The sequence below is a fragment of the Diachasma alloeum genome, unplaced genomic scaffold, assembly GCF_001412515.2.
Source record: "Diachasma alloeum isolate Michigan unplaced genomic scaffold, Dall2.0 Dall_scaffold_00534, whole genome shotgun sequence".
In the NCBI taxonomy this organism is placed as follows: Eukaryota; Metazoa; Arthropoda; class Insecta; order Hymenoptera; family Braconidae; genus Diachasma; species Diachasma alloeum.
The window spans coordinates 356,880-383,538 of NW_021680666.1; the positions used below are offsets into that span (position 1 = coordinate 356,880).

The 26,659-nt window shown below is 41.5% G+C and overlaps 3 protein-coding genes across 7 annotated transcripts in view; 1 reads left to right on the plus strand and 2 right to left on the minus strand.

The window, feature by feature from the left end:
* Positions 1–3,872: 3,872 nt before the first annotated feature.
* On the plus strand, positions 3,873–5,142 carry LOC107042892 (ribosome-recycling factor, mitochondrial). The gene is made up of 2 exons (XM_015264132.1): positions 3,873–4,525; positions 4,827–5,142. Exons 1-2 carry the CDS (start codon positions 3,933–3,935, stop codon positions 5,065–5,067), a joined length of 834 nt encoding a protein of 277 aa, XP_015119618.1. The 5' UTR covers positions 3,873–3,932; the 3' UTR covers positions 5,068–5,142.
* On the minus strand, positions 5,083–8,619 carry LOC107042891 (2-aminoadipate transaminase). 4 transcript variants are annotated; one of them, XM_015264127.1, is made up of 9 exons: positions 8,426–8,619; positions 7,761–7,863; positions 7,350–7,538; positions 6,627–6,906; positions 6,392–6,553; positions 5,960–6,212; positions 5,775–5,889; positions 5,587–5,692; positions 5,083–5,348 (listed from the first exon to the last, which is right to left on the minus strand). In XM_015264127.1, the coding sequence occupies exons 1-9, from the start codon at positions 8,548–8,550 to the stop codon at positions 5,140–5,142; spliced, it is 1,542 nt and encodes a 513-aa protein (XP_015119613.1). In that variant the 5' UTR covers positions 8,551–8,619; the 3' UTR covers positions 5,083–5,139. The 4 variants fall into 4 exon arrangements, with proteins under 4 accessions (XP_015119613.1, XP_015119614.1, XP_015119615.1 ...); XM_015264128.1 differs by having other exon boundaries at positions 7,350–7,525; positions 8,426–8,492; XM_015264129.1 differs by lacking the exon at positions 8,426–8,619 and having other exon boundaries at positions 7,350–7,525; positions 7,761–8,027.
* Positions 8,620–9,782: 1,163 nt separating this feature from the next.
* The window catches only part of LOC107042890 (epidermal growth factor receptor), a 35,885-nt gene continuing 19,008 nt past the window's right edge, over positions 9,783–26,659 (minus strand). Inside the window, exons 3-7 of one of the 2 annotated variants that reach the window (XM_015264125.1) lie at positions 14,770–15,487; positions 13,127–13,936; positions 10,722–12,946; positions 10,169–10,345; positions 9,783–10,094 (exon numbers count right to left, since the gene is read on the minus strand). In XM_015264125.1, coding sequence (XP_015119611.1) covers positions 9,805–10,094; positions 10,169–10,345; positions 10,722–12,946; positions 13,127–13,936; positions 14,770–15,487 — 4,220 coding nt within the window. In that variant the 3' untranslated portion in view covers positions 9,783–9,804. Of the gene's footprint in view, positions 10,095–10,168; positions 10,346–10,721; positions 12,947–13,126; positions 13,937–14,769; positions 15,488–15,614; positions 17,140–17,216; positions 17,397–17,476; positions 19,711–19,888; positions 20,699–20,968; positions 21,687–26,659 lie in introns of those variants that run through there. The other variant, XM_015264124.1, reaches the window with a different exon arrangement.

Here is a 26,659-nt window from a genome sequence, read left to right on the forward strand (position 1 = left end):
AAAAAAATGAACGAAAAATAAACAAGAACGAGGGGGGAAAAAATCCTTCAACGAATAATCACAGACCACACGATCGTGCGGCGCGCGGGTTCAGCGGCCGACTGAAACACTGAAAGGATGCAAGTTGCTTCAGCGAGTTTTAGCCCGTCCGCCATGGGTATACCGTGGACCTACGTTGCCCCCTCGTGGTGCGCTAGTCTCTCCGCACACATAAGCTTCTCCCTCTCTGCCCCACCCCAAGCAACTCCACAATCAGACAAAGCCGTTGCGCGCGCATACACTTCACACACATACATGCACACGGCGACAAACACCATTGGAGAGATGAATATTTTCTTTTTTTCCCCCTTGGCTCACGGGTTTAGCCTCCCACCGGCAAAGCGCCATCATCGCCACCAACAAAACCCCCCCTGGGTTTATATGCACTCGTGTGTCGGTGTCGTACTGTCGTTTCGCCGGCTTCGAAACCTCTGACAAAAACCCTCCACTTGGCCTCTCTTTACCGAGGGCTTTTCCCTCGCTTATTCTTTTTGTTTTGCGGTTTTTCTTAACCCCTTGTGCTTAGAAAGAGTGTTTACACGTGAGGGGATACCTCTTGGATCGAGGGGGTGTCGTTTGCCCCGGGGGGATAAGGAGAGGATTAATCATGGATTAGTCTGTCTTCAATGGATTTTTCGGTTATTGTTCGAGGGGAGACTGTTGATTGTCTCCACCGACAGGATGGGTTAGGGGAGGGTGGGGTGAAATGAACCTTTCTGTTATCTCCTCAACGAGCGATACGATTCAAACGACTCAACTGGGAAGAAACCTCTAAAGTAAAAAAAAATCGGTAAATTTTCACTGTTGGAAATTCAATGTCACTCGCCTGAGAATTACGAGCCGACTGTCCATGGAATTTCAAATTTTTTTCTAACAGTGCTAGGGACTGAAGAATATCCGTGTTAACACCTATATTGTTAATCCCTTCCTTCTTTCTGAGAAAAATATCCCCGTTTAGCGTTCTCAGTTGTTTATTTTATTGGGACTCTAATCTGTTCATCGACAATAAATCTAAATTTCCCACGACTTCTCTCCATCCCTCAGGAACATCGTCGAGTATTATTGAAACGTCTCCCTTACTCTTTTTTTTATTCAAGGGTTGAAACCATTGCACGTCTCAAAGACCATTTTCCCCAGTGGAGCTATAAACCACTGGCTCTTTGCGATCGTAAAAATGTAATGGTTCTGGCAGGACATGGATATAAAAATTATATTCGTGGGTTTGAGGTATCAATAGAGGACTTCAGGGTTTTTCCTGTTTTTTGACGATTCCATTTTTTTCACCTCAACTGAGTTCAAATAGTACTTTTCAAAATTATCCCGATCAGCATTTATAGGTGCATAAAGTGGCTAGAATTTTATGCTTTGTTCGTAATAATGAAAAATTGTGGAAATTTGTGCATTTACTTCAATGTCAACGATTTGTATTTTATTACAGACTATTTTTTTGCTATTAATCCCCGTGGATTATTCACACTCCAGCTATTTCTGCTAGAATTTTAAACTCTATTTTGATTTATTGCTATTCCCTCCAGTCCCTCATCAAACGTATTTTTCTCTTCACACTGGATAGGAATCCAAACTAACAGGTTCTATACTACTCGAGAAATTTTTCGAAATTCTTCGAGTGGAAAATGGGGGAAACGCTCGACACATGTTGGCAGAATGTTGAGCATGAGCTGTGAGAGCGCGATGATGAGTCTTGGGAAAATTTTACGACTTGAGTGAAGAGAGATATGTACCAAGGGACTACCAAGAAAACAACTTCATCTCCATTATTCCCTTTAGTCACGAATTGTTTCCAAGTTTCTCCGTAAATTAGCAACTGATTTGTCAACAATTTCATCACAAATAACGGCAATTATTCATGGAAGCTTTAGATAATACCTCACCACTCAGGAATTCGTTATATCCGGCAACTGGTGTCAAACGACATCAATTTAGTGTACATCATATGCGTGACAAGTACAGTGAGAAGTTGATTAATTGAGATAATAGCATGGAATAGACTGAGAACGTTGAACGATGACGCTGGGGGGGGGGTATCTATGTTTGAACGTATCTCACTTTCCCCTCGTCTATTACTTCTTATTATAATAGATGTTATTTCAGGAATAATAACTCTATCAGAAACTTAATTTTTTCACGCTTTTCGGGTCTAAATTCACTTGTAAAATACGAAAATTTCTATTCGACCTTTGGTTTTGGTGACTATTTTCAGAATTGTGGGAGATGATGAATTTTTCGCAGGATTTATTTTAGTAGCTATGATTCTTCTTCCCAAGAAAGGTATTCACAAAAATTTCGCTTCCTTTCAGATTAAAAAATATAAAAAAAATAATGATTAATTAGAACTCACTGAGCTTTCAATGTTTTGCATTTTTGTAAAATTTTCACATCTCACTTCAATTCCAAAAATATAGATTTGAAACAATAAAAGTATCCATTTAATTTAAAAAAACCCTCCTCGCACATTTTCTCAATAATAAAAAAAAAAATACAAACAAAGAATTGTAAAAACTCACCGTCAGTTGAACATTGTTGAACCATTGTTGGACACGAGAAGTCGGATGTCCAGGAGACCTGTCGTCCACTCGAGCAAATCATCATCAAGTCCTTGAACCCCTTGGAATCATCCTCAGCAACAGTTCGCAACGCAACACTCGGTACTCGTTCAAAAAACAACACTCGGTAACTCACGCCCCCGCACAAGTCGTTCACATCACTTCCTGGACATCGGACAGTCGATATTTTAGAGAATCCACGGGTTAAAACACTGCACATATCTCCACTGATCGATCACTGACTCGAGAACAAAGGAATCACCACTGTGTTACCAGCCCTCATCCCCACAAACAAAGAAATCCGTTAAAAATACTAATAAACTAATCACCATCACTAAAATCACAAAAGAAAATATTTCACACCCCCCGGGTGACCTTCTGCAGGTCATACCGTCGGTACAGGAGGTGATCCCCCACGTACAGCTTCTCCAGCCGTCCACAGAATCCACCAGTCGATAAATGCATCGAGAACAAAGGAATGAAGATGGCGTCGTGCATGCTGCGCGAGACAGCTGCGCAATGGGAAATGCCTGGCAGATGCTTCCAATCGCCAATAATCGAATAATAATGTAAATACTTGAGAAATTACGGGAAATTAATGTGTAATGAGGCGCGGGGGCACCTCCTGCACACCAGGCCGACGATTTTAACTCGATTTCAGGGGAATTCACGGCTACAACAGCAAAATACGTCCGCTCGAGCCGGCAGTCGGGGAATTGTGCGAGAATCAACATGGCGTCGCACAGGCTGCGCGAGACGGCTGCGCAGTGGGGGACGTGACTGCCGAAGCCTGCGCAATGGACAGAATACTAATAATTAGATGATTTAAGGACAATTGCAGGGATAATTCAGGAAATAAATGTTTACTGAGATGCGGAGTCACTCCCTGGACGCCACGTCGACGGTTTTAACGCGTTTTCAAGGAGATTTCATCGCTACGCGAGCGAAATACGTCCAAACGATGCGAATCGTGCGTCGGACAATGGATCAAGATGGCGGTGAACGGGGTGCGCATGGCAGATGCGCAGTAGGGGAAATCGAGGGCGGGGCATGCGTAGAGGGAAAAATGAATGCTTTACGACCGAAATACGAATAAATAAATGATTAGATACCGATGATTATCGAATAAATACCAATAATTACTTATTAGATATCTTTTAACGATTCTTGAGAAACTTTTTATCAACAATTCATGGTTTTGAACATCACAACAGCTGATTGTCGACGGGAGTTCACAGAATCACTACTACGTGTCTCAACTAGTCTGCAAAACCATCATGGCAGTCAGGATTATCAATCACTCGTGGGTCCACGAGTTCCGCAAACACAATGAGACATTTATTCCTGATATTATCGAGAGCCTCACACAAATCGTCAGTTGTTCTTTCACCTGTTCAGCACACGGTTCGTAACATTTCCTTGCGTTTCGTCTCCAGAAATGACGGGTGTTCTATCAGCAATGGAACAGCATCAGCTGTATTATTCCCTCAAAAAACAGTTTATCGAGGGATTGAGAGGACATTTTCCGTCTCCCCGGCTCTTGGGAAAGTCAAGCAGAAAGCTGACAAGAAAAAATCTGGAAAATCTCAGAATGTCGACATGAACGAACTCTCGGAAGTCATCAATGTTGATAAATTCACGAGGCAGATGGATTATGCCGTTGAGGAGATGAAGAAGAACTTCATGACGTACGTCTCTCTCAGGTCATCCATTGGCTCCATTGAACAGGTTGTTGTTAATTTCGAGGGGGAGGATTTCATGCTCCAGGAGCTAGCGCAAATCTCCAGGAAACCGAAAGTCGTTGTCCTCAACGTCACGACTTTTCCGCAAGCTATTCCCCAGATCCTCGATGCCATCAGCAAGAGTGGATTGAATTTAAATCCTCAACAGGATGGAACGACTGTTTTTGTGCCAATACCAAAGTATGTACAATACAAAACAATTTTTTTTTCAATTCCTCTAGAGTTGAGATTACGTTTTGGAGAATATCTCGAAATCCATACGAAATAGGTAATTTTTTGTTAATATCTTTTTTATAGAACAATTCAAGAGCTACAAAAAAGCTTCTGACAAAAAATTTGATATCGCCCATAGATTTTGATTTATTCACCAAAAACTGTTGGCAAATTCGTGAATTCCACAATTTTCCAATGAAATTTTCAATTTAACAGTTTAAAAATATTATGAATATTCATTTACAGTTTTATTAATTGTTATTTGCAGAATAACAAAAGAACACAGAGAAGGTCTAGCGAAAAATGCAAAAGCCCTCTTCATAAAATGTCGAGACAGTCTCAAAGACGTCAGGAACAAAGAGATAAAAGACCTCAAAAAAATCCCTTCAATCTCCGAGGATCAAGTGCGGAGGGTTCAGAGTCAACTCGAAGCCATCTGCGATAAATACGTGAAGGAAGCTGAAAACCTACTAGACACTAAGCAAAAAGAACTCCTTAGGACCGAATAAATAGACTCGTGTAAATTAATACTCTGGTTTGTACAGTTTTTTTTTATTCCAAAAATATAAGGCGGTGGAGAACTAGGGCTTCTTCATGTGGTTCCTCACGTAGTCCAGCATCCCCTCGCACAACTTCTGAGCTGCATCTCTCAGAGTTTCCACTGGATGGAATGAAAAACTCAGTCTCAGGAAATTTTTAGCCTCTCCAGTGTTGGAGAATCTTGAACCTGGTATTGCAGTTACTTTGTACTTTTCGCTGCACCATTTCATGAATTCAGATGCATCGCATTCTGAAATGAACAACCGATTTATTAGCTTTTGATTCACTGCACTTTTAGGGAAATAATTAAATCATTATTAATAAAATTTGAAGATGAGATTTTGCCAACTAACTTCAATTTTCAATAAAAACATGAATATTCAGTACAAAATTTTGCCGAATTGTAAATTCATTAAAAATTCAAGACTATATTTATCTCTATAACGTGATAAAAATTGTTCTTTAAAATTATGGAAATGTCGAGTCACCTGGTGGAAGTGTAATCCAGACGAAATATCCCCCCTCTGGCTTATCATAACTGCAGCATCGAGGAAGATAACGATCAAACGTGTCACAAACTGCTGCTAAACGTTCCTGAATCACCAAATTTCATCAAAATATCATTTCTCGTGAATTTTAAGCCATTACACAATTTACGATATCACATTTTACGTACTGCATATGTCCTTTGAAGTAAATCCACATGCTCATCTGCATATTTAAGCTCAAGAAGACTAGTAATGACTCCAGAGACATAATGATTAAGTGCTCCTCCACTTTGCAGAACTCCTCTACAAAAAACCACAAACAAAAATAAAAATCCTCTCCAACAATTTCGTATTGTGAACGTGAAGCTCTTACGAAGTTCGTAAAATTTTGATGACTCGTGGAGGTCCTTCGATCCACCCAAGTCGAATAGCTGGTGACAGAATCTTCGAAAATGATCCATTCGATATCACATTGCCTCCTTTGTAATCTGAATCCTCTGGGGAATCATGTGCCAATAATCTTCTAGGTGGGGGGCCCTCTTTGTAGTGAAGAAGATTGTAAACGTCGTCACAGGCAACTGCTATTGAATGTTTTCTAGCTATTTCAACTAGCATTTTACATTTATCTGCAAGTAATCATTGTGATGATTAATCTGTGAATTTAATTCACACGAATATTGCCGTCGATTTAAAAAATTAATTAATTATCGATGAAGACATTAATTCAATTAAACTCACGAGTGAAAAACATTGTAATTAAAATCAATCGATATAAATATTAATAATTAATATTGATAATGAGCACCTCGTGGTAGAACCATCCCAGTGGGATTATGATACGTTGGAATAGTGTAAAATATTCCCCAAAAAATTTTCTGATCGCTCAAGTAATAATTATTCCTCCCTTTCTCCTCCTCAACGATTCTATCGAAAGCCTCGAGATCAACCGTTTTCTCCTTCATAGGGACTAAAATCAAAAGAAAAAAATGTTCAGTCACTCCTCGACGCAACAATAGCACCTGAGAGACGTGAATAATCACTTGTAACGATTCTTATGAGAGGAAACTGTCTGAAGGCGTCTAGAGCGATCATATAAGTAACTTCTTCCACGAATATAACTCCATTCGGTGATAAGATTGTTGTCAATAATAACTGCAATCCGTGAGTCGCGCCACAAGTCAACACTAGGTTCTCTCTTTTAACGGGTGAGTCTTGATAACGTCGAGTTAGAAATTTTGACAGCTCTTCTCGGCATTCCCACAGGCCTGCGGTCAGTCCGTACTGGTAGAGATAATGCATTCCCTCTTTCTCTTCCTCTGCCTGTATTTGTGAATGCGAAGAATTATCTTTCATATATTTTATTTTCCTCGTTTGCAAATGGAAGCGGATCATTTATTGAATGTCTATGAATTCTAATTAAATTCAGAGAATTCAGGAGTCATTTTTTGCATAAGATAATTTGAAGAATTCAATTTATTCGCGAAGAATTATTATTTCTTCACGAAATGACTCGATCTCATTTTTTTAAATGGGCAAATAAATAGTTGGAATTAATTAATGATTATGTGTTAAGAATTAATTCTTGAATTCAAAGAGTTATTATCTATTATTTGTGGAGATCTCGATGAAGACATCACTCAAATTCATGAACAATTATTGCTAGACTGATTATTGAATTTAAAAAAATTTTGAATCGAGAGAAGGGTAAATAACTGATTCAATGGATGGATTGATGCACAAGTCGTTGGAATTGTCTTGTTTACCGTTCGATGTTCAGTCGCCTTCAGCATCATTTTCCCGCAATTCTTGAGTAGGTCAGGTCCCGGCGCTCCCACTGACAAGTTGACAATGTCTTTTTTATAAACATTGAAGGCTGTATTTCCATCGAATAAATGACGGAAATGTGGATCATCTACTTCGTCGCCCTCCATCATCTTATCTGTCACGCAAAACTAACTATAACAATTGTTTCATTAATTGAAAACTTCAGAATAGTCATCATGAATAATTTAAATAATTAAAATAACGTGAACAACGTTATTATTATTGAAACAATGCGAGAAATTAAATAGAAACGCTGGGTTTTTATTTCGTTTCAACGGATTATTATTCAATTATTTCAACCGAAACTTGTGATGTAAGCGAATTATCAATACGAAGTTCTTGAAATTCACCTTGTGAGGTCTCGATGGGAGGACGACCGTCGATGGATTGCGTAGTATGACGCCCCGAGCGCGACTGATTCCCCTGCATACGTTGAACAATGACCCACACATGCTGAAGTAAACACACATGCGTGGATGTAAAATAATCATTCGTTGTCTCAAGAGGATTATTTCCAACAATTCCCCACGCGTAACATTTAAAATCTTTATCAACTCGAATATAAAGTAATAACAATTGCTTATTACTGAAATAAAGCGTAGAATTATCCCTGCGAATGATTTGACGCAAGCTTAAAATAATAATTCATTGTTTCTTCATGTGAAAAACAAAAAGCCCCATCCCAAGAGAATTACGTCAAACAATTCCCCAGACATATAAGTTCATAGCAATTCTTATTTTATTGAAAGAGTGTCACCTTGCAAATAACAATTGCTTATTATTAAAATAAAGTGTAGAATTATCCCTGCGAATGATTTGACGTAAGCTTAAAAAATAACTCATTGTTTCTTCACGTGAAAAACGAAAATCCCCATTCCAAGAGAATTATGTCAAACAATTCCCCAGACATAAATTACTAACAATAATTTTTTTTATTGAAATAAAGTGTAAAATCTCTGCAAAGAATTTGACATTGTCTCTACAATAAATTCTTATTTTATTGAAAGAGGTTCACCTTTCAAATACTCGAGTGGAAATTGCGACAAATACTGGGTTACGATCCCCGTACGACTGAACTGCAGTCTCAATCTGCAATTTCAATCTACTTGGTGGAGGTTCATAGATACGACACAGGCACATGAATAGAAAAAATGATAGTTGATGCAACTTAGTGCCGTTTGAACTTAACTTTATGGAATAATTTACTGAGTTTGATTTTTTTCCTTATCGTTAATCTTCTTTCTGGTTGTATTTACACAGGAGGGGTCGATAGACATTTCATAATACAATATTTAACATGATCTTGGAGATGACATAATCTGCTTTTTTATATTTTCCAATGCTTTTTCGTTGGGATTTTTAATCTAATCAGGGAATTTTATGGTTTTCAACCTTAAAATAAGTTAAGAATGGCATAAAATCGTTAAAACTTCATATTAAAAACCGTAAATTATTCGATTGAATGAAATTTGAAGTGAAACAAGAGTTCCTTGTGGCATTGAGTAAATTATTAAATGATTGAAGATGACGTAATCTTTCGAGTATATTTTTTATTGATTTTTACTTATTATACAACAATAAATTTTGTGGTTTTGAACCTTTTTGATCACTTGCATAAATATAGTTTTTTTAAATCTTAGAAGATGATCTCTTTTTTTAAATCGTTAAAACTTCATCCGAAAAACTGAAAATTAAAGCTCGAATGTGTAAAATAATCGAAAATAATTTCGTAAAAGACAAAAAAATTGGCGACAATTTCGTTGGTAACAGTAAGTTCTTTGTACACTGACAGTCATGAATGATTTTCTTACTATAAATTAACGCTAATAGTTAAAAACGTTTGTATGCAATCAATCATAGCACGTTCGTGAATTTCGCTCTTCGTCAGATGGAAAAGAGTAATATCCTATCACAGTCAGCGGTAAACCGCATTTATACATTTGTGGTCGTAAAATTAGGGAGTAATAATGTTTGCAATTGGTCGTTGTATGAAATTTTCTCATTAAGACATTTTCAGAGGCACAAAAATTAAATGAAAACTATTCGAGACGTTTTTTTTATCTTGAAGACTGATAATTTTAAAAATTCTCCATTATTCATCTAATAAAAAAAATTAATATCTGATATTCTTCATTCATATTTCGTTACACTTGATAATGAAAAAACTCCATAAAATTCCAATTGAAATATATCGAATAAAGACTTACGAATTAATTTTCGCAAAACTATACACATTTTTAAAAACTCTCCATGTCTCCACGTTATGTACAAGCCACATTGTAATGGCACGTTCAGAATATAAGTTTTTGCAGTTGTTTCATTGCACGAAAGATCCAATTGTCACACCCTAAGTACTTCGAAGAAATTCGTGACGACACAGAAACAATTTTTTTACTAAACAGTTGTTTCGTTTTTCTTCAGCGGCTGCAACTCCCGCTCTAGTCGATCGAAATCGTTGTAGTATTCGTGATCAGACTCCTCCTCGGAATTTCTCTGCCGCACTTGTGCACCAAACCCATCATTCGTTACGGCTTTATCGAGATCAGGCGTTGGCATTCCTTCTGATTGAGGACTGATGCTATCGTCCTGGGACATGTACTCTGGGTTGTCTAGGGATGTGTTACCGGTAATCCTGAGGAATTCCAGATTGCGGTAGCCATTTTGCAACCTCTTTGGTTCTGAATCTGGAGAATTAAAACGTAAAATAATTAATTTTGAGTATTGACTGCTGGAAAAATTGAAGAAATTAATGTTTTACCAGTAGATTTAACATCGCCAATGAGATCCATATACTGCGATGCATTGGGTAGTTTAGGTGAAGGCATGAGATAATCGTCTTCATCTAATGGGAGATCAAGCTTAAGATTGCCGACTTGGGCCTGTTGATATTGCGGGTCGAGTTGTACTGTGAAACAATCGTCTGTTGTATCACAATCTGCAGAATAAAGAGAATAATGAGGAATGAATCAATCGAAAGATGAATAAATTTTTGTTCGAATGTAAGAGCACATTAAAAAAAGCAATAGAAGACCTAGAGAATTGGCTAGAAAATTCTATTGGAATTCTCTGGGGTTTTTATAGGATTTCTATTTGAATTCTGTTAAAAAATTCCATTTATTTTTTGCGCTGATTTTATTGGATTTTCGATAAGAAAAAGTCAATAGACTTTGAATTTCTGTTTGAATTTTTCTCTTGAGATTTTTTCTACAAGAATGCTTGGGCATCAATTATCTACGTTTTTTCGACTGGGATTCTGTAATGCAAAACAAAAAAAAATCCAGCGGATTTTTATCGTACGTGAGATGTCTCACCTCTGACATCCATCGTCTTCAGAGGGTCCGAGCAGTACCTGGACCCCTCAGAAGTGCTGCTCTGTTCACAGTGGCCATTCGAATGAGTGTAATTTGAGCTCTGGCCAGAGACACTGGGCTCATGAGAGGTGCTGCTGGCCCCATGTGTTGCATTGTATCTCAGCATCTCCCTGTCGAAGTTCTGTTGGTTCTGAGGGGTGGGGGAGTCAGTCGTGAGGGAAGGAACTCCACTGGGCCAGCAGGATTTTATTGGCGTGCTTCGTGGAGACCCTGAAGTACTGGAGGATGAGACTCCTGGCAGGTGAGGACCTCTTGGTTTCGGTTGGAGGTACTCGTCAGCTTCGAGAACGGCCTCTGTACTGTCCTCGACAGCAGCCAAGTTCCTGATCATCTCTTTTCGGTCTTGGATTGTATACGCAGGAAGTCTCATGTACTTGTCGCCCTCGATAGCGAGGTACCTGCCAGGATCCCTCGACATTTTGGCGAAATTGTCGGCGAGCTCTTTGAAACTCGGTCTCGATTCCGCATCCAGGAACCAGCAGCTAATCATGATCATGTAAACGTCGATTGAACAGATTTTTGGCTGGGGTAGCCTGTCACCTTTCTCTAATAATTCTGGAACATTTCTCGCAGAAATTTGTTCATAGGGCCTCCCACCGTAGGTCAAAATCTCCCAGATGGTGACACCGAACGCCCAAACGTCAGATTTGTGAGTGAAGACCCGGTGCTGAATGCACTCGAGTGCCAGCCACTTGATGGGCATTTTCCCTCCAGCAGCCTTGTACTGATCCTCATTGATGTCCAGCAGTTTCGCTAAACCAAAGTCCGTGATTTTCACGCAACTTGGAGTTTGAACCAGGACGTTCCTTGCTGCAAGATCTCGATGAACGAGTCTTCGCTCCTCCAGATACGACATACCACGTGCTATTTGTGTACACCAATTGAGCATAGGTTTGGATCCAATTTTGTCCTTATAGGTGCGAACAAAATCGAGAAGACAGCCCAGTGGCATCAACTGAGTCACCAGCATCATCTGGGAGGTCATGCAGACCGCAAGGAGTTGAAGTAAATTCGGATGATCAACACTAGCCATGATGTACGCTTCATCCAGAAATTCTTTCGACATATTGGCACCAGTGCTGTCATGAAGTACCTTGATGGCCACTGGAATCTTGACATTCTCACCCTCAGGCACCCAAACCCCTTTGTACACATTCCCAAAGGCACCGTAACCGAGTATCCCACCCTTCCTCATCTCCTCCTCCTTAGTAATCCTCAACTTGGCAAGATTCGGCTTGACACCAGTTGGATGCAGTGGCTCATTGTCGTCCAGCCCAGTCAGTGCCATCGTCATCTTCACTGTATTCTCTTTGGCCTTCGTCCTCAGTCTCCATTGCCACATGATTATAGCGCTCACCACGAAGATCACAGCCAAGATGCTCCCCACGCCCATCAAAACCCCAGGGGGAATTTCCTCCTGTTGATATGCCGAGCCCGCTGCTGCAGCAGAGCAGTACGGCTCCCCCTCGTCCGGATAAATCTTGTGAGAATACTCTGGCGGACACGACCCAGTGCAATTGAACACCGTGGAATTATCCCCAGGGTCACCATTCTCATAAACCCTCAAATTCCTGCACTCATAACACTGATTGGACTCAGGCCCATAACAACTTCGACATTCAGAGGCACAAGGGATACAAAGCTGAGTGCCAGACTCAACATAATGATCAGCTGGACACTCGTCCTCGCAGTGCTCCCCCCGTTTGAACTTGATGCACTCCTGGCACGCCTGCTCATGCACCCCATACCCAGTGCACTTTTTACAACGTGGGTGGCACCTCCTGCAGGCCCCAGTGCCAGCCAGTGCCTTCAACGGTCCCTGCTCCTGCGGATCAATCCACTCGTAGTAGTAACCATCTGGACATGGATCTTGCTTCTGCAAACACTCCCCTGGTACATCGTCATCTATTATGGCTTTCGCACAGGCATTGCAACCCCCTGGCCCTATTTTATTCTCTCGCCCAGTGCATCCGTCAGCACAATTACTGTGGCACGGTCGACACTCCCCATTCTCCTCGTATTTCAATGCTTGACAGTGGGGGACGCAGTACTTGCCATCTCTAAAGTGCTTGCAGGAGGTGCAGTGTTCAGCAGAAGGACCTGAACACGTACCTGCGCATTCTTCGTGGCATTGTTTGCAGAGTTTAGGGCCGGCTTCATAAATTCTAGAGATATTGGAATGACAAATTGATAGTGAACAATGTGGAGAATATTCAATGTGGAGAAAATTAACAAGTGGTACCTTCAATCCTGGATGTTGTTAGCAACAATAGTAATGGAATGAAATGTAATGCAATAGTAATTGAATGAAATAATGAAACTGATATTGATTCATGTTGACCTACCCTGGTAACGCATTGCAGCTCTCAAGGCAAACATTCCCCAGTATGAAGTTCTTGCAGAAGAGGCATTGAGAAGGTCCAGGACCCCAGCATCCCTCACTAGAGCACTGTTCATCGCACACCAATCCCGCCTTGACACATTCGGTCTCATTCCTGTTATTGGACAAGAGATTCCCGTATTCCGCAGACTTTCGTATTCTCGTCCAGTTGATGCTTTGCGCGTAACAAAGCTCCTTGTTTTCGAGAATGGCGAAGCAGCCCGAGGATATCCTCTTGAGGGAACTCAGACCGAGTGAGACCAGCGACGTCTTGACGATGTAGAGGGCTGCGAAGTGCTCCGTCAGAGTTCGTCCGTCGATTATCTCCAGGTTCCTGAAGTACGATAGATTCTTGAAGTCCGGGTGGGCTCCCTGGATGTTCAGGTACCCAGTGATCTCTCTGAGGGTGCTGAACACTTCTAAACGATCCGGATGCATCGGCCCATATCTGGATCCAAAAGTGAAGTCGGGGTTGACGCTTTGGAAGCCGGTGAAGCTCTGCTCTAGGATCGTGATGGAGCCCTCGATGACAGTGCAGTCCTTGAAACTGTCGATGTTGCCGGAGTGCACTTTTTCGACACCTTGACAGGTTTTTGGGCAGGGCCCGTCGCAGGGCACGCACTCGCCGTTTTGCGCTTTTTTCTTTGGGGGACAGGACCTCACGCAGGCCCCGTTATCCTTCAACAGGTGCTCCGGGCATTTCCTCACGCACGTTGCGCCGTAGGCGTACTTTCCGTTGGGATTGGGTTGCCAGGAGTAAGTGTCTGGGTCGTACCTGTGATACAACGAAATGTTTGTGGAATGCATATTTTCAATTATTGAGTGAGTGTCGCTTGTTGGGGCAAAACGTGGAAAAGAGGAGGGGGAAACGTTCCACCAGAAAACGTTTAAGTCTAGAAATATTAGGATTATAATAATAAAATAATGAATGGGAATTTTAGTCAAGCTGAAGACCAATTCTGTAGTGAAGTGGTAAACTAGGATAAGTGCAAATTTTTGGAAATTTTTTTTATTGATTTAAACGACAGTTCTCTTAAACCTGGGAAAATTTTTTAAATCTCCTGAAAAAGTTCCATTTTTGCACTTATTCTAGTTTACCCCTTCGCTACAGAATTGGGGACTGTCCAAACATCGGAGAAGTACGCGGCGTAGTTGAGGGACCGATGACTAGGGTATAAAATCATAAAGAACAGATGATTCGAGTCTGAGGGTGGATGCGGCATTAAGTATATTCAAGAATAAAGAGAGTGATGGAATGAGTGAAAATAGATTGAGAAGGAATGAGTGTAAAATGGAACGAAAGGGACGCAGATAGGACTAGCGCCCTTTCATTATTTAGGGATGAGTGGAAGTGCGAATGAGCCAGTAGATAGTTAAATTTCCAGGAGTAGAGTCGTGGTATTGAAAAGTGGATTGTGTATATATTTTCGATGTATTAGAATATTTTCTTCAAATAAACTTAGTCATATTCTATAACAAAACTATTGTCATAAATCTTACATGTCTGATGGAAAAGAATGAGCACTGATAAAAAAAAGGAGGAGTTGAAATTTACTTTCTCATCAGCGAGAACGGTAGAATGTGGGGATTTTATAAAGTTTTACTCACGTTTGCATTGGTGGGCACTCCTGCGTGCAGACACCATCGTCGAAGAAGTTTTTGCAGGCAATACAGTCACTCTGTTTGGGACCAGTGCAACCGCCGGCGCAAAAGAGGTGACAGCACTCGCGGGGATTTGGCCCGAAGCATCTGCCCTGCCAGCATTGCGGTGAGCAATTGGTTTTAGAGAATTTCTGACAATTCTCTGGTCCCTCGCCCCAGCACCCCTGGACACAAGTTGAATCACACTCTGGGCATGGTCTCTCGGGGTTCGGGAAATTGTATGCGTAGACGTATTTTCCACCGGGGCCCGTTATTATCTCGTCCCAATTGATTGTCTTGATGTGACACAGATTGTAATTGTTGTACATTCCAACGCTCCCATTGAGAATATCCCTGAGTGCTGGCATCTCGAGATCATGCATATTGCACATTGTAACCAGTAGTGCAAAATCGACGTCGTGAATGTTGAGCTTGAAGAGTGTACGTCCTCGGATAATTTGGAGCCTAGGTAGAACGACTTTAATGTCTACATGACTGATGAGCACGTAACCCGTGACTTCTCGAATGTATTGGAGAAAACTGAGGTCAAATGTCTGATTCTGCAGCCACGAAATCTCCAAGTTACCGTCCACGTAAGTACAGTTGGTGTATCTGTCTCGGAGATTTCGGTAGTGATGCTGTCGGTCTGATGGCACTGACATGCGTCCGTTTGTCCCAATGCAGACTGCAACAAAACAGTGAAATTCAACTTAACAATTGATCTCAGAAGAATTTCCAAATTCTCTTACTTATGCCATAGGTGTTGACGCAGGGGCAATGATTCCAGGAATAAATAAAACCGAAAGTTTCATAATTATTTCATTTATTACAGTAACAGTCTATATTTACAATTCACACCGAAAATATAAATTTCTTCAACATACAAAAGACATGATTTTGAGTATATCGCGTAACTATAAAATTTACAATTATCTATATATTTTCGAGAATACAAAATATATTACAAAATATACTTAAAATAGGAATTACATCAGTAATACCTAAGGCAAATGTACAGTGGTTACAATACTCATTAAAAATGCAGTATCAAAAATTTCGTATTGTCCTTCGTGTCAAGAGATTTATAAAACCTGGAGAGCATGGCACTGTCCAATTTTGTCGTAAAAAACTGTGTAAATCCTTTTGCTCGAAAAAAATTCATTTCACGATCCAATTGCATTGGATCCCAAAAATACGTAAAAAATATAAATGGCATGGACACGTAATTTAAGTAGTGCTTCGACTCCTTCGAGTCCTCTTTTTATTGCAAATTTAAAATTTAATTTTTCCTTAAGTCATGATTTTGTTTATCCTATCACAGTCAGCGGTGGCCCGCAAGAGGCTATCTGTACAATTAATTCGTTGTAGAAACCTCTGTTACGTCGATAACATAAAATCATTTCTATGAAATGCAATCTCCACGATTTATTCACTCGTGGTATAAACAGTGTCCAAACACCTCACGAAATGCAAGTATTAGCTCTTCATGATCAATTGCATTTTCGCATTAGAATCCGTATTTACAAGCCACAGGTCCATGGCACATTAAGAAACCCTTCGTTCCCTTTTTTGCACTAAAATTCATCAAAAATAATTTCTCTACATTTTTGTTCGCTTTAAGATTAATCACATTGGCGAGTTGTTTTGTCACTCCTAAGTACTTTGGACCTACACTGTTCAAATTTTTCTACTGAAATTTCCGGTACACTTGGAAGCCTTTATCACATTACAATTCCACCAGAATTTCAAATAATTTCGTTATTAAAAACGTGCTACTTCATGGAAAAATCAATGGAAATTGTAAATTTCAGTTCAATTATTCCATGAAGATCAATGGAGATAAGGAGAATTCAGTATCATTTGGTCCTGAATGTTCATTTTGTTTGAAAATTAGGAATTTCATTGAATTTTCAGTGAAGCCCGAAATTTCACCATTCAATGTCAGTCTCCCGAAAATTACTAATCAATTGTCCCCGAAATTTCAACATTTTTCTAACAATGTAGTCTAAAAAAACTATGCACAAATTTATTAAACAGTTGTTTCGTTCTTTCGCAGTGGTTTGAGTGGCTGGAGTTCTCTCTTCAGTCGATCGAAGTCGTTGTAATACTCGTGATCAGACTCCTCTTCTGAACTCCTCTGCCTCACTTGCCCTCCAAACGCACCGTTAGTCAGGACTTTGTCGAGATCAGGGGTTGGAATTCCGATAGTTTGGGGAGTCAGTGGAGGCTCGTCCTGGGACATTATGTATTCAGGATTGTCCAGGGAGGTTTTTCCAGGAATTGTCAGGAACTCTGGGTACTTCCTGTAGCCATTGGGCAGTTTCTTTGGCTCTGACTCTGAAATGTGCAAGAGAATTTCATTAGAACATGTGTTTAAAGAGTTTTAATTGGGGGATTGATTGAACGGTAATTACCAGTGGGCTTGGCATCGCTGATGAGATCCATGTATTGCGATACATTGGCAGGTAGTTGGGGGGATGGCATTAGGTAATCGTCCTCGTCCAGTGGAAGATCGAGCTTGAGATTGCCTATTTGCGCTTGCTGCTGAACTGGTACTATTTCAGGAGTGAAACAGTCGTCCGTTACGTCGCAATCTGAGGAATGAAAGGGTAATTCATGATCAATTGAAGTTGAATATTTGGGTTGAAGAGAGAGCTTGTGGATTGATGCTTACCTCTGACGCCGACCATCTTCAGAGGGTCCGAGCAATACCTGCGGTTCGAACCATCCGCAGTACTGACTGGTCTGCAGTGACTCGTGGGACGTGAGTAGTGAGGGTGTTGAGCGGAATTGTTGGGCTCGGTGGGTTGTTGACTGGTGGCAGCATGTGCTGCGTTGTACCTCAGTAGTTCTCTGTCCCAGTTCTGCTGGTTCTGAGGGGTCGGTGAGTCGGTTGGCACTGAAGGCATTCCATTCGGCCAACAGGTTTTCAGGGGTGTACTCGGGGGAGATCCAGACAGACTGGAGTTGGAGAGACCAGGGGGCAGTGGGGCTCGTGATTTCGGCTGGAGGTACTCGTCGATGTCGAGAAGGGCCTCTGGACCATCCATGGCGGAAGCCAAGTTCCTGATCATCTCTTTCTCGTCTTGGGGGGTGTAGGAGGGCAGCCGCATGTACATGTCTCCTGCGATGGCGAGATATCTGCCAGGATCCCTCGACATTTTGGCGAAATTGTCGGAGAGGTCTTTGAAACTCGGTCTCGCTTCGGCGTCTAGGAACCAACAACTGACCATGATCATGTAGACATCGATTGAGCAGATTTCTGGCTGGGGTAGTCTGTCGCCTTTCTCTAAGAATTCTGGAACATTTCGCGCAGGAATCTGTTCATAGGGCCTCCCACCGTAGGTCAAAATCTCCCAGATGGTGACACCGAACGCCCAAACATCAGATTTGTGAGTGAAGACCCGGTGCTGAATGCACTCGAGTGCCAGCCACTTGATGGGCATTTTCCCTCCAGCAGCCTTGTACTGATCTTCATTGATGTCTAGCAATTTCGCTAAACCGAAGTCCGTGATTTTCACGCAACTTGGAGTTTGAACCAGGACGTTCCTTGCTGCAAGGTCTCGATGAACGAGTCTTCGCTCCTCCAGATACGACATACCACGCGCTATTTGTGTACACCAATTGAGCATAGGTTTGGATCCAATTTTGTCCTTGTAGGTGCGAACAAAATCGAGAAGACAGCCCAGTGGCATCAACTGAGTCACCAGCATCATCTGGGAGGTCATGCAGACCGCGAGGAGTTGAAGTAAATTCGGATGCTCAACACTAGCCATGATGTACGCTTCATCCAGAAATTCTTTCGACGTATTGGCACCAGTGCTGTCATGAAGTACCTTGATGGCCACTGGAATCTTGACATTCTCACCCTCAGGCACCCAAACCCCTTTGTACACATTCCCAAAGGCACCGTAACCGAGTATCCCACCCTTCCTCATCTCCTCCTCCTTGATAATCCTCAACTTGGCAAGATTCGGCTTGACACCGGTTGGACGCAGTGGCTCATTGTCGTCCAGCCCAGTCAGTGCCATCGTCATCTTCACTGTATTCTCTTTGGCTTTCGTCCTCAGTCTCCACTGCCACATGATTATAGCGCTCACCCCCAAAATCACCGCCAGAATGCTCCCCACCCCCATGAGAATCGCCGGCTGTATCTCATTCTCCAACTGAAACCCGGGGATTGGAGCTGCAGAGCAGTAAGGTTCTCCCTCATCCGGATAAACCTTGTGAGGATACTCCGCTGGGCAGAAGCCAGTGCAGTTAAACAGCGTCGTATTATCCACAGGATGACCAGTGGCATAAAGCCTCAAATTCCTGCACTCATAGCACTGATTCGACTCGGGCCCATAGCAACTTCGACATTCAGAGGCACAAGGGATACAAAGCTGAGTGTCAGACTCAACATAATGATCAGCTGGACACTCGTCCTCGCAGTGCTCCCCCCGTTTGAACTTGACGCACTCCTGGCACGCTTGCTCATGCACCCCATAGCCAGTGCACTTTTTACAACGTGGGTGGCACCTCTTGCAGGCCCCAGTGCCAGCGAGTGCCTTCAACGGCCCCTGCTCCTGCGGATCAATCCACTCGTAGTAGTGACCATCTGGACATGGATCACGCTTCTGCAAACACTCCCCTGGTACATCACCATTTATTATGGCTTTCTCACAGCTATTGCAACCACCTGGTCCAATTTTATTCTCAGGCCCTGTACAACCACCCACACACGTCGGGTGACACGTTTTACATTGTCCATTCTGCTCGTATTTAGTTTGCTGACAGTGGGGAACGCAGTATGGACCGTCTCGGAAGTGCTTGCATGAGGTACAGTGTTCAGCTCGTGGACCCACACAGGTTCCCGCGCATTCCTCGTGGCAGGGCTTGCAGGTCTTTGTGTCTGCTTGGTAAATTCTGTGGACATAAACGAGTTTACCATCAATTATTTAAACATCTACATGGATTTGTCTGAAGACTTTGATATCGAAGGGTGGAAATATATATTTCTCGTCGAGCTTATCATCACGATATTGTCTGAATGAAGATATTTTGAGATTTTTTCATAACGGATTAATTATCCAGTGGAACTTACCCAGGTAGAGCATTGCAGTTCTCCAAGCAAACATTTCCCAGTATAAAGTTTTTGCAGGAGAGGCACTGAGTCGGTCCAGGGCCCCAGCAACCCTCGTGAGAGCACTGTTTATCGCAGATTTGGCCGTCCTTGATGCACAAAGACTCGTTCTTGTTGTTGGATAAGAGGCTCATGTGCTCCTGGGACTTTCTGATCTTCAGCCAGTCGATGCTCTGCGCATAGCACAGATTCTGGTTCTCCAAAATGGCGATTGAGCCTGAGTATATCTTCCTCAAGGACTGGAGGCCCAGTGAGGTGAGCGAGGTCTTGATTATGTAGAGGGATGCGAAGTATTCAGTCAGTGTTCTACCCCCTATGACCTCGAGGTTTCTGAAGTAGGAGAGGTTCTTGAAGTCCGCGTGGTCCCCCTGAATGTTGAGGAATCCAGTGATTTCTCGGAGTGTGCTGAAGACTTCTAGTCTGTCCGGGTGCATGGGCGCGTATTTCTCGCCAGTCGTGAAATTGGAGTAGAAGTCGACGAATCCTTTGAACGTCTGGTCTAAAATAGTGACTGAGCCCTCGATAATCGTGCAGTCCTTGAAGCTGTCGATGTTGCCTGAATGCACTCTGTCGCCACCGCGACATGTCTTTGGACAGGGCCCATCGCAGGGCACGCATTCACCATTTTGTGCCTTCTTCTTTGGTGGACACGATCTGACACATGCCCCATTGTCCTTCAACAGGTGAACTGGACATTTTCTCACGCACGTCGCGCCATAAGCGTACTTCCCATCGGGATTGGGTTCCCATGAGTACGTAGTGGGATTGTATCTATAATAAAACGAAATATTTCATTTGAAAGAATGAGCATTAATAATCCAAACAAGGAGGAGGCGAAATTTAGTTTCTCATCAGTGACAGATTAAATGTGGGGTGAATTGTTTCTTTGGTGAATTCCACTGGCTAAATGTTTTCAAACTGACCCAATCGATTAACGTTCAGTGACCCCCAAGTATCGCGGTGGTTTTTCGGCATGCAGGTGGCAATTTAAGGATAAGCTGAGAAAGATAGAATGTGGGGATGTGAAAAAGTTTTACTCACTTTTGCATTGGTGGACACTCCTGCGTGCAGACACCATCGTCGAAGAAGTTCTTGCAGGCAAGACAGTCACTCTGTTTGGGGCCAGTGCAACCGCCGGCGCAAAAAAGGTGACAGCACTCGCGGGGATTTGGCCCGAAGCATCTGCCCTGCCAGCATTGCGGTGAGCAATTGGTTTTAGAGAATTTCTGACAATTCTCTGGTCCCTCACCCCAGCATCCCTGGTCACAATTCTTATGGCACTCTGGGCATACTCTCTCAGGTGTCGTGAAATTGTATACGTAGACGTATTTTCCACCGATGCCCGTTATTATCTCGTCCCAATTGATTGTCTTGATGTGACACAGATTGTAATTGTTGTACATTCCAACGCTCCCATTGAGAATATCCCTGAGTGCTGGCATCTCGAGATCATGCATATTGCACATTGTAACCAGTAGTGCAAACTCGACGTCGTGAATGTTGAGCTTGAAGAGTGTACGTCCTCGGATAATTTGGAGCCTCGGTAGAACGACTTTAACGTCGACATGACTAATGAGCACGTAACCCGTGACTTCTCGAATGTACTGGAGAAAACTGAGGTCAAATGTTTGATTCTGCAGCCACGTAATCTCCAAATTACCGTCGACGTAGGTACAGTTGGTGTACCTGTCTCGCAGATTGCGGTAGTGATGGTGTTGGCTCGATGGTACCGACATACGTCCATTTGTTCCAATGCATACTGCAACAAAAGAAGTAATCAAACATGTCTTTAGTTGATACTATCACTCAGTTATCCTATCCACTAATGGATCAATTAATTTAATAAACATTTGTTTGAAACTACAACCGTCCAATTAAAATGTTCAACTCCAAATAAGGCGGATCCTTCCAATTGCTCAATCAAGAAAGCCCTCTATTCGGCTGAAAAAATCCACCTCGAGTATCGAATTAATGCTCCTCCGGTTTCTTAAGAGGTCAAATCGGAGACCCCCAGCTTGGTACAACCAGTGAAAACAAGATGAGGAAGAAAAGTTGAATATTTATACCACGTTTAAGGAACCAGTGAAATCCCTAACACCCACAACGTCGAAAGTCTTGATTCCAAGTTGATAGTCTTCATAGGCATTATGGGGACGGGTATGGGACTGCTTGTGGGCGAACCACTTCCCATATACATGAAGTTGACGCGTGTGTCTCTAACTGTGTTGTTGTTGTTGTTGTGCAACTCCACAAGTGACTAGTCATCGCTGTATTTGAATAAAAACTATTTTTATTCATCAAATTTCTGCATTTATATCGCACTCAGTGATTTCTCCACAACGATTAGGGTGAGTATCATTAAGCATTACAAAAAAGCCATTGCGAGCATCATTTTTATTGTTAATATTGTTATAACTTTTGCGTATACTTTTACTTCCGACTTACACACACATTTATGTTTCCGGTGAGAACTTAATCTTCTCTGGAACTCTTCTCTAATTTTTCATCAATCGGCCACTTGGGTTATTTATTCGGGCGTTTAATCCTTGATTTCTCCTGACTGAACGATACGATTTCGATAAATCAAGGCTCATTTTAAAGTTTATAAAAATATCTTGAAAACGAAAAACAAAACTCGTCGAATTTCACTCGGCCGATCTCTCATTATTGACGATTGAAAACAATTCATAAAAATAAAAAATAAAAAATAATCACTTCTGCGTGGGCTCATGAAGAATGAAGTGCATTAATTAAATCTACCGTCATTGGAATGACTGTCATACATCGATTAGCATAAATTCAGAAGCGCACGTGCCAGTACTTGAGTCAAAAACCTGTGCGGTCGTTGAAGTATCGATACATAGCGACATAGCATAATACGACCCACCCCATAAGATAACTTGCAGTTTATACACTGGCGGTTTCTTTCCTTTCGGTCTCGTTACGTTCCTACACGTTCGCTGTACCATTGCCGTGCACTTCTGGGATGCGTTAATCTCGAGCTGCGATCGAAATCATACGCAAAAATAATTGCCCCGGCATGCGCCTCTTCTCCTTCGTTTTTTCCATTTTTTTACTCTAGATGGATTGGCTGGAGATCAAAAAAGGAATCATCGAGGGGATCTGGAATTTAATATCGCGGATATTGTGTGAAAAAGCAGATGTATCTGTCGAGTCGTTCTTCATATTTCAGTTCATACTCTCTTTTTAATTTTTGGTTGATTTATTTGAGACGAATGAAACGATTTTACGAAGTCGATGTGAGAATTTCGGAATTTAAATCTTCTAAATTCCGATGTTCTACTGAAGATCCTCAAACTTCCACGTAACCCATTAAATCGCCTGGCGATAATGACCCCAAAGTGTTCGAGAGTATCAGCAGAGCACAAGTGAAAATGAAGGGGTCGTTTAGTCTCTGGTCAAAGTATAACCTTTGGGAAAAGAAATTTCGCATTTTGAGACACGCAACGTATACATGAAATCACCCCGGGGCGAAAGATGTATGCGAGGCGACTGCCATCATCTTCTATCATGCGAGAAGGTATGATTATCCCTCAGCAACAAACAACAGTGGAAATTACAGCGATGGTTTTCTAAAGTGAGAGGTTTCAGTGTTTCGCTGGATTTACGATTGAAGAACCGAGGGAAGACAATACGTGGAGGTGTCTGGGGGGCGGAGAAATTGGATAGATGGAAAATAATATATTTATATTGCTCAACATTTCTGAGAGAAAAAAAAGCGCAATTTCGTGGAACAAGGGGAGTTCTTGATTTCAGTGGAAATTCCTCTTATTTATGCGAACATTTCCAATTAAAATTCCAAATAAATACGATTTTTAGAAAGTTTATCAACATTATGCGATAAGAAAAGTGCAATTTCGCGGGATTTTTTACTCCATTGAAAATTTCTTTCTTTTTTGTGAAAATTTCCGATTAAAACTCAATTTTTAAAAGAATTTTTATCAAAACTCAGTAAAAAATACTCAAAATTCAGTTTAAATTCCTCAAAAATATAATTTTTATGAGTGTTATAGTATACTTTAAACTATAGTTCATATAAAAAATCATGGAAACCAGTTATCATTCCCGCCAAACCCCAAATTGTCCTGGACTCTCCCCAGGTCTCAATTTTTATGCCGAGGCGACACCCCCAAAGTAATACGACGGAACCGCAGTCTGCGGCGTCGTTTATTCGAGCTCGTAAACATCGATACCTCCTCAAGAGGAATCTACCCAATATTTTTTTTCCTCCCTTTTGTCTCAAGGATACCCGGTGCCCTCAAGTGCCAGCTAAAATATCCTGCCGAAAATAAAAGGCCTCCGGTGTATCGTCAAACGCGCGAAACAACCGTCAGGCGATGGGCTCCAGAGTGAACGAATGGGAGGGAAGAGGAATAATAATAAAATAAAAGGAGAATGATCATGAGGGTGGGTGGGGAGAGAGAGGTAGTAGCACCAGAGGAGAAACAATAATTCACGAGTCGAATGAAAGAATAAAAGGTTATGGAACAATGGCTATACGATTGGCAAACTTGTATTTCAAGTCTCCTCCATTGGGTGCTCTGAATCACGATGACATTGATAACCGTCATAAAATTTATTCCTTGAGAATACATAAAAATCGTAAAATTTGTAACGTGAAACTTACTCACGCTCTCGAGGAATTTTTAGGTAATTGTTTTGATTTCTTTATTTCTTCGAGGGGGAAGAGAAAATTGCATGCAAATTGCTTGGGAGGAGGGTTTTATTGGAGATGGGGGAATTGGAATAAAGGGCTCATGCAGAGGTACAAATGATGGCACGTGGAATGTGCTTTGTTCTCTTCCTATTGAAATTTTTCCATTTTTTTATTTTAGAATGAGATTTCGCTGAGTTTTTTATCGCAGGTTGTTTCTTTGGTCTCGATCTTCTTCAGGAATTTGAGCAGTTGAAGGAACAATGGTAGAATTAGACATTGTTTTAAATTTATTCGGCTTTTTTTCATTAAATTGAGATTTTTCTTCTCCTCAACTAGAAATTGTTGTAAAAAATTAACTCATCTCTTTTATTTCCTCGATCATTTTATTTATTTTCAAAATTTGATCAAGTAGAGACGTTAATCCTCCTCACAGTAATAAATAACCCCGTCTCCTCGGATTTTTCAAAACTTCCCCAATTTTTAATTCAACCCTGCAGTTATGTGTATTCAAATGAATAGAAGCCAAGCGTAGCGGAACGTGGTGCAAGTCGTGCGTGTATGTAAATGACCAAGCGTGACCGTAAATCGTGGAAGGAAGAGCCCAAGGGCCAGAGTATAACCGAAGAAAAATAGAGGGCGATCAAGATCGATCGCTCTTGCCTGAGTGACGACCACCTCTGGCGAAGTTGCACGTCTCCAAGTCCAAACTTCATCCCATGAAGGAATTTTGAGAGGCATCATCCAATGATTTCTCATTGTCCATCACAGCTGGATGATTCTGCAGATTGAGACTATTCAGATGCATAAGATAAATCATATTGATGAATCATGTGAGGGAACAATGACTCGAGTTTCAGGTTTAATTGTACAGTTGGAAGATGAAAGTAATTATCGGGTGAGTTTATGGCCATTGGGTGAAGACACTTTATATGGTGTTGGAATGGAGGCGAGTCGAAGTGATGGGACAATTACAGGGTAATTAAACCATTACCCGAGATACTGAAAGAAGTCTCTGGTGTAGCTGATCGTTGAGATCAAATGGGAATTATTTGAAGAATTCTTTTGATCGATGAAGGGGTACATAATCGGTATTTCTTTCTGGAAATATGACATTAACGGAGGAATAATTGAATCGTTTGATGGTTATCGTGTGAAATCATATTTTCCCAGGGTATTTTTTCAAATTTACGTCCGGTTTTTCGTTGCAAAATAATTCTAGTAGGGAATAAACATATTTAATCCCGTTTAATTATCGTGGGGTTGTTAAATTTCAATAATAAGTAACAAGTATTCAAAATTCTCCAGAGGAATCTTTCCATCCAACTCATAATTTTTTTTCAGGGTCCAAGCATCGCCATCTGGACCCCTGCCACTCGCCATCTGTTGCAATCATTTTTTTCCTCCAAATCATTTCTCAAAACTATTGGAAATTAAATCGAGGAACTGTGCGAAATGATCTGTTTTTACCTATGGAGATTTTTACGGCGGCAGTAAAGTGCGTTTCGCCGACACTCTCGCGCGTGCTGGCCCCAGCTGCTACTCTGGGGGAGGGGGAGAGGCCCAATATGCGAGGAGGAGTGGGGGACAGTGGTGTGTGGGCTCGAGGGTAGACCCGCGGGGAAATTACGAAATCCTTCGTGGAATTGTTATTAATCTGACTTGCTCGAGCTCGTGATTGCTGCATGGGATTGCGGTATATGATTTAATGAGTTTTGTGATCAAATCTTTATGCTCTGGGGGTTAATGAAGTCTGAAGAAGTCTGAAGGTATTTTTTTAGAAGTCCCGAAAATTCTTTTCGTAAAATAAAACGTGTCTTTCAATTGCAAAAAATTAATTTTCTTAATTCTTAATTTTAATCTTCAATCCTCAACAAGAAAAAATTATGGCAATTCAACTGAATCACTCTTCAACAAGTTCCCCAACATTTTTTCAAAAATTAAAAGTTTAGGATTCTTCCTTGAAATATATGAAATGCCATTCGCCGATTGCCCCACCGTCTGGGCATAAGAATTCTGTCACAATGTCATGGATTCAGTCTTCTTACCCATCGGAT

Bases quoted from the DNA above. Each gene is read 5' to 3' on its own strand.
- LOC107042892 (XM_015264132.1), top strand. From the start codon at position 3,933: ATGAGACATTTATTCCTGATATTATCGAGAGCCTCACACAAATCGTCA. The intron at 4,526-4,826 runs GTATGTACAATA...TGTTATTTGCAG, and splicing joins GTTTTTGTGCCAATACCAAA to AATAACAAAAGAACACAGAG.
- LOC107042891 (XM_015264127.1), bottom strand. From the start codon at position 8,550: ATGTGCCTGTGTCGTATCTATGAACCTCCACCAAGTAGATTGAAATTG. The intron at 7,864-8,425 runs GTGAACCTCTTT...TGTTTACTTCAG, and splicing joins TCCACTCGAGTATTTGAAAG to CATGTGTGGGTCATTGTTCA. The intron at 6,554-6,626 runs GTGATTATTCAC...TTTTGATTTTAG, and splicing joins TCTCATAAGAATCGTTACAA to TCCCTATGAAGGAGAAAACG.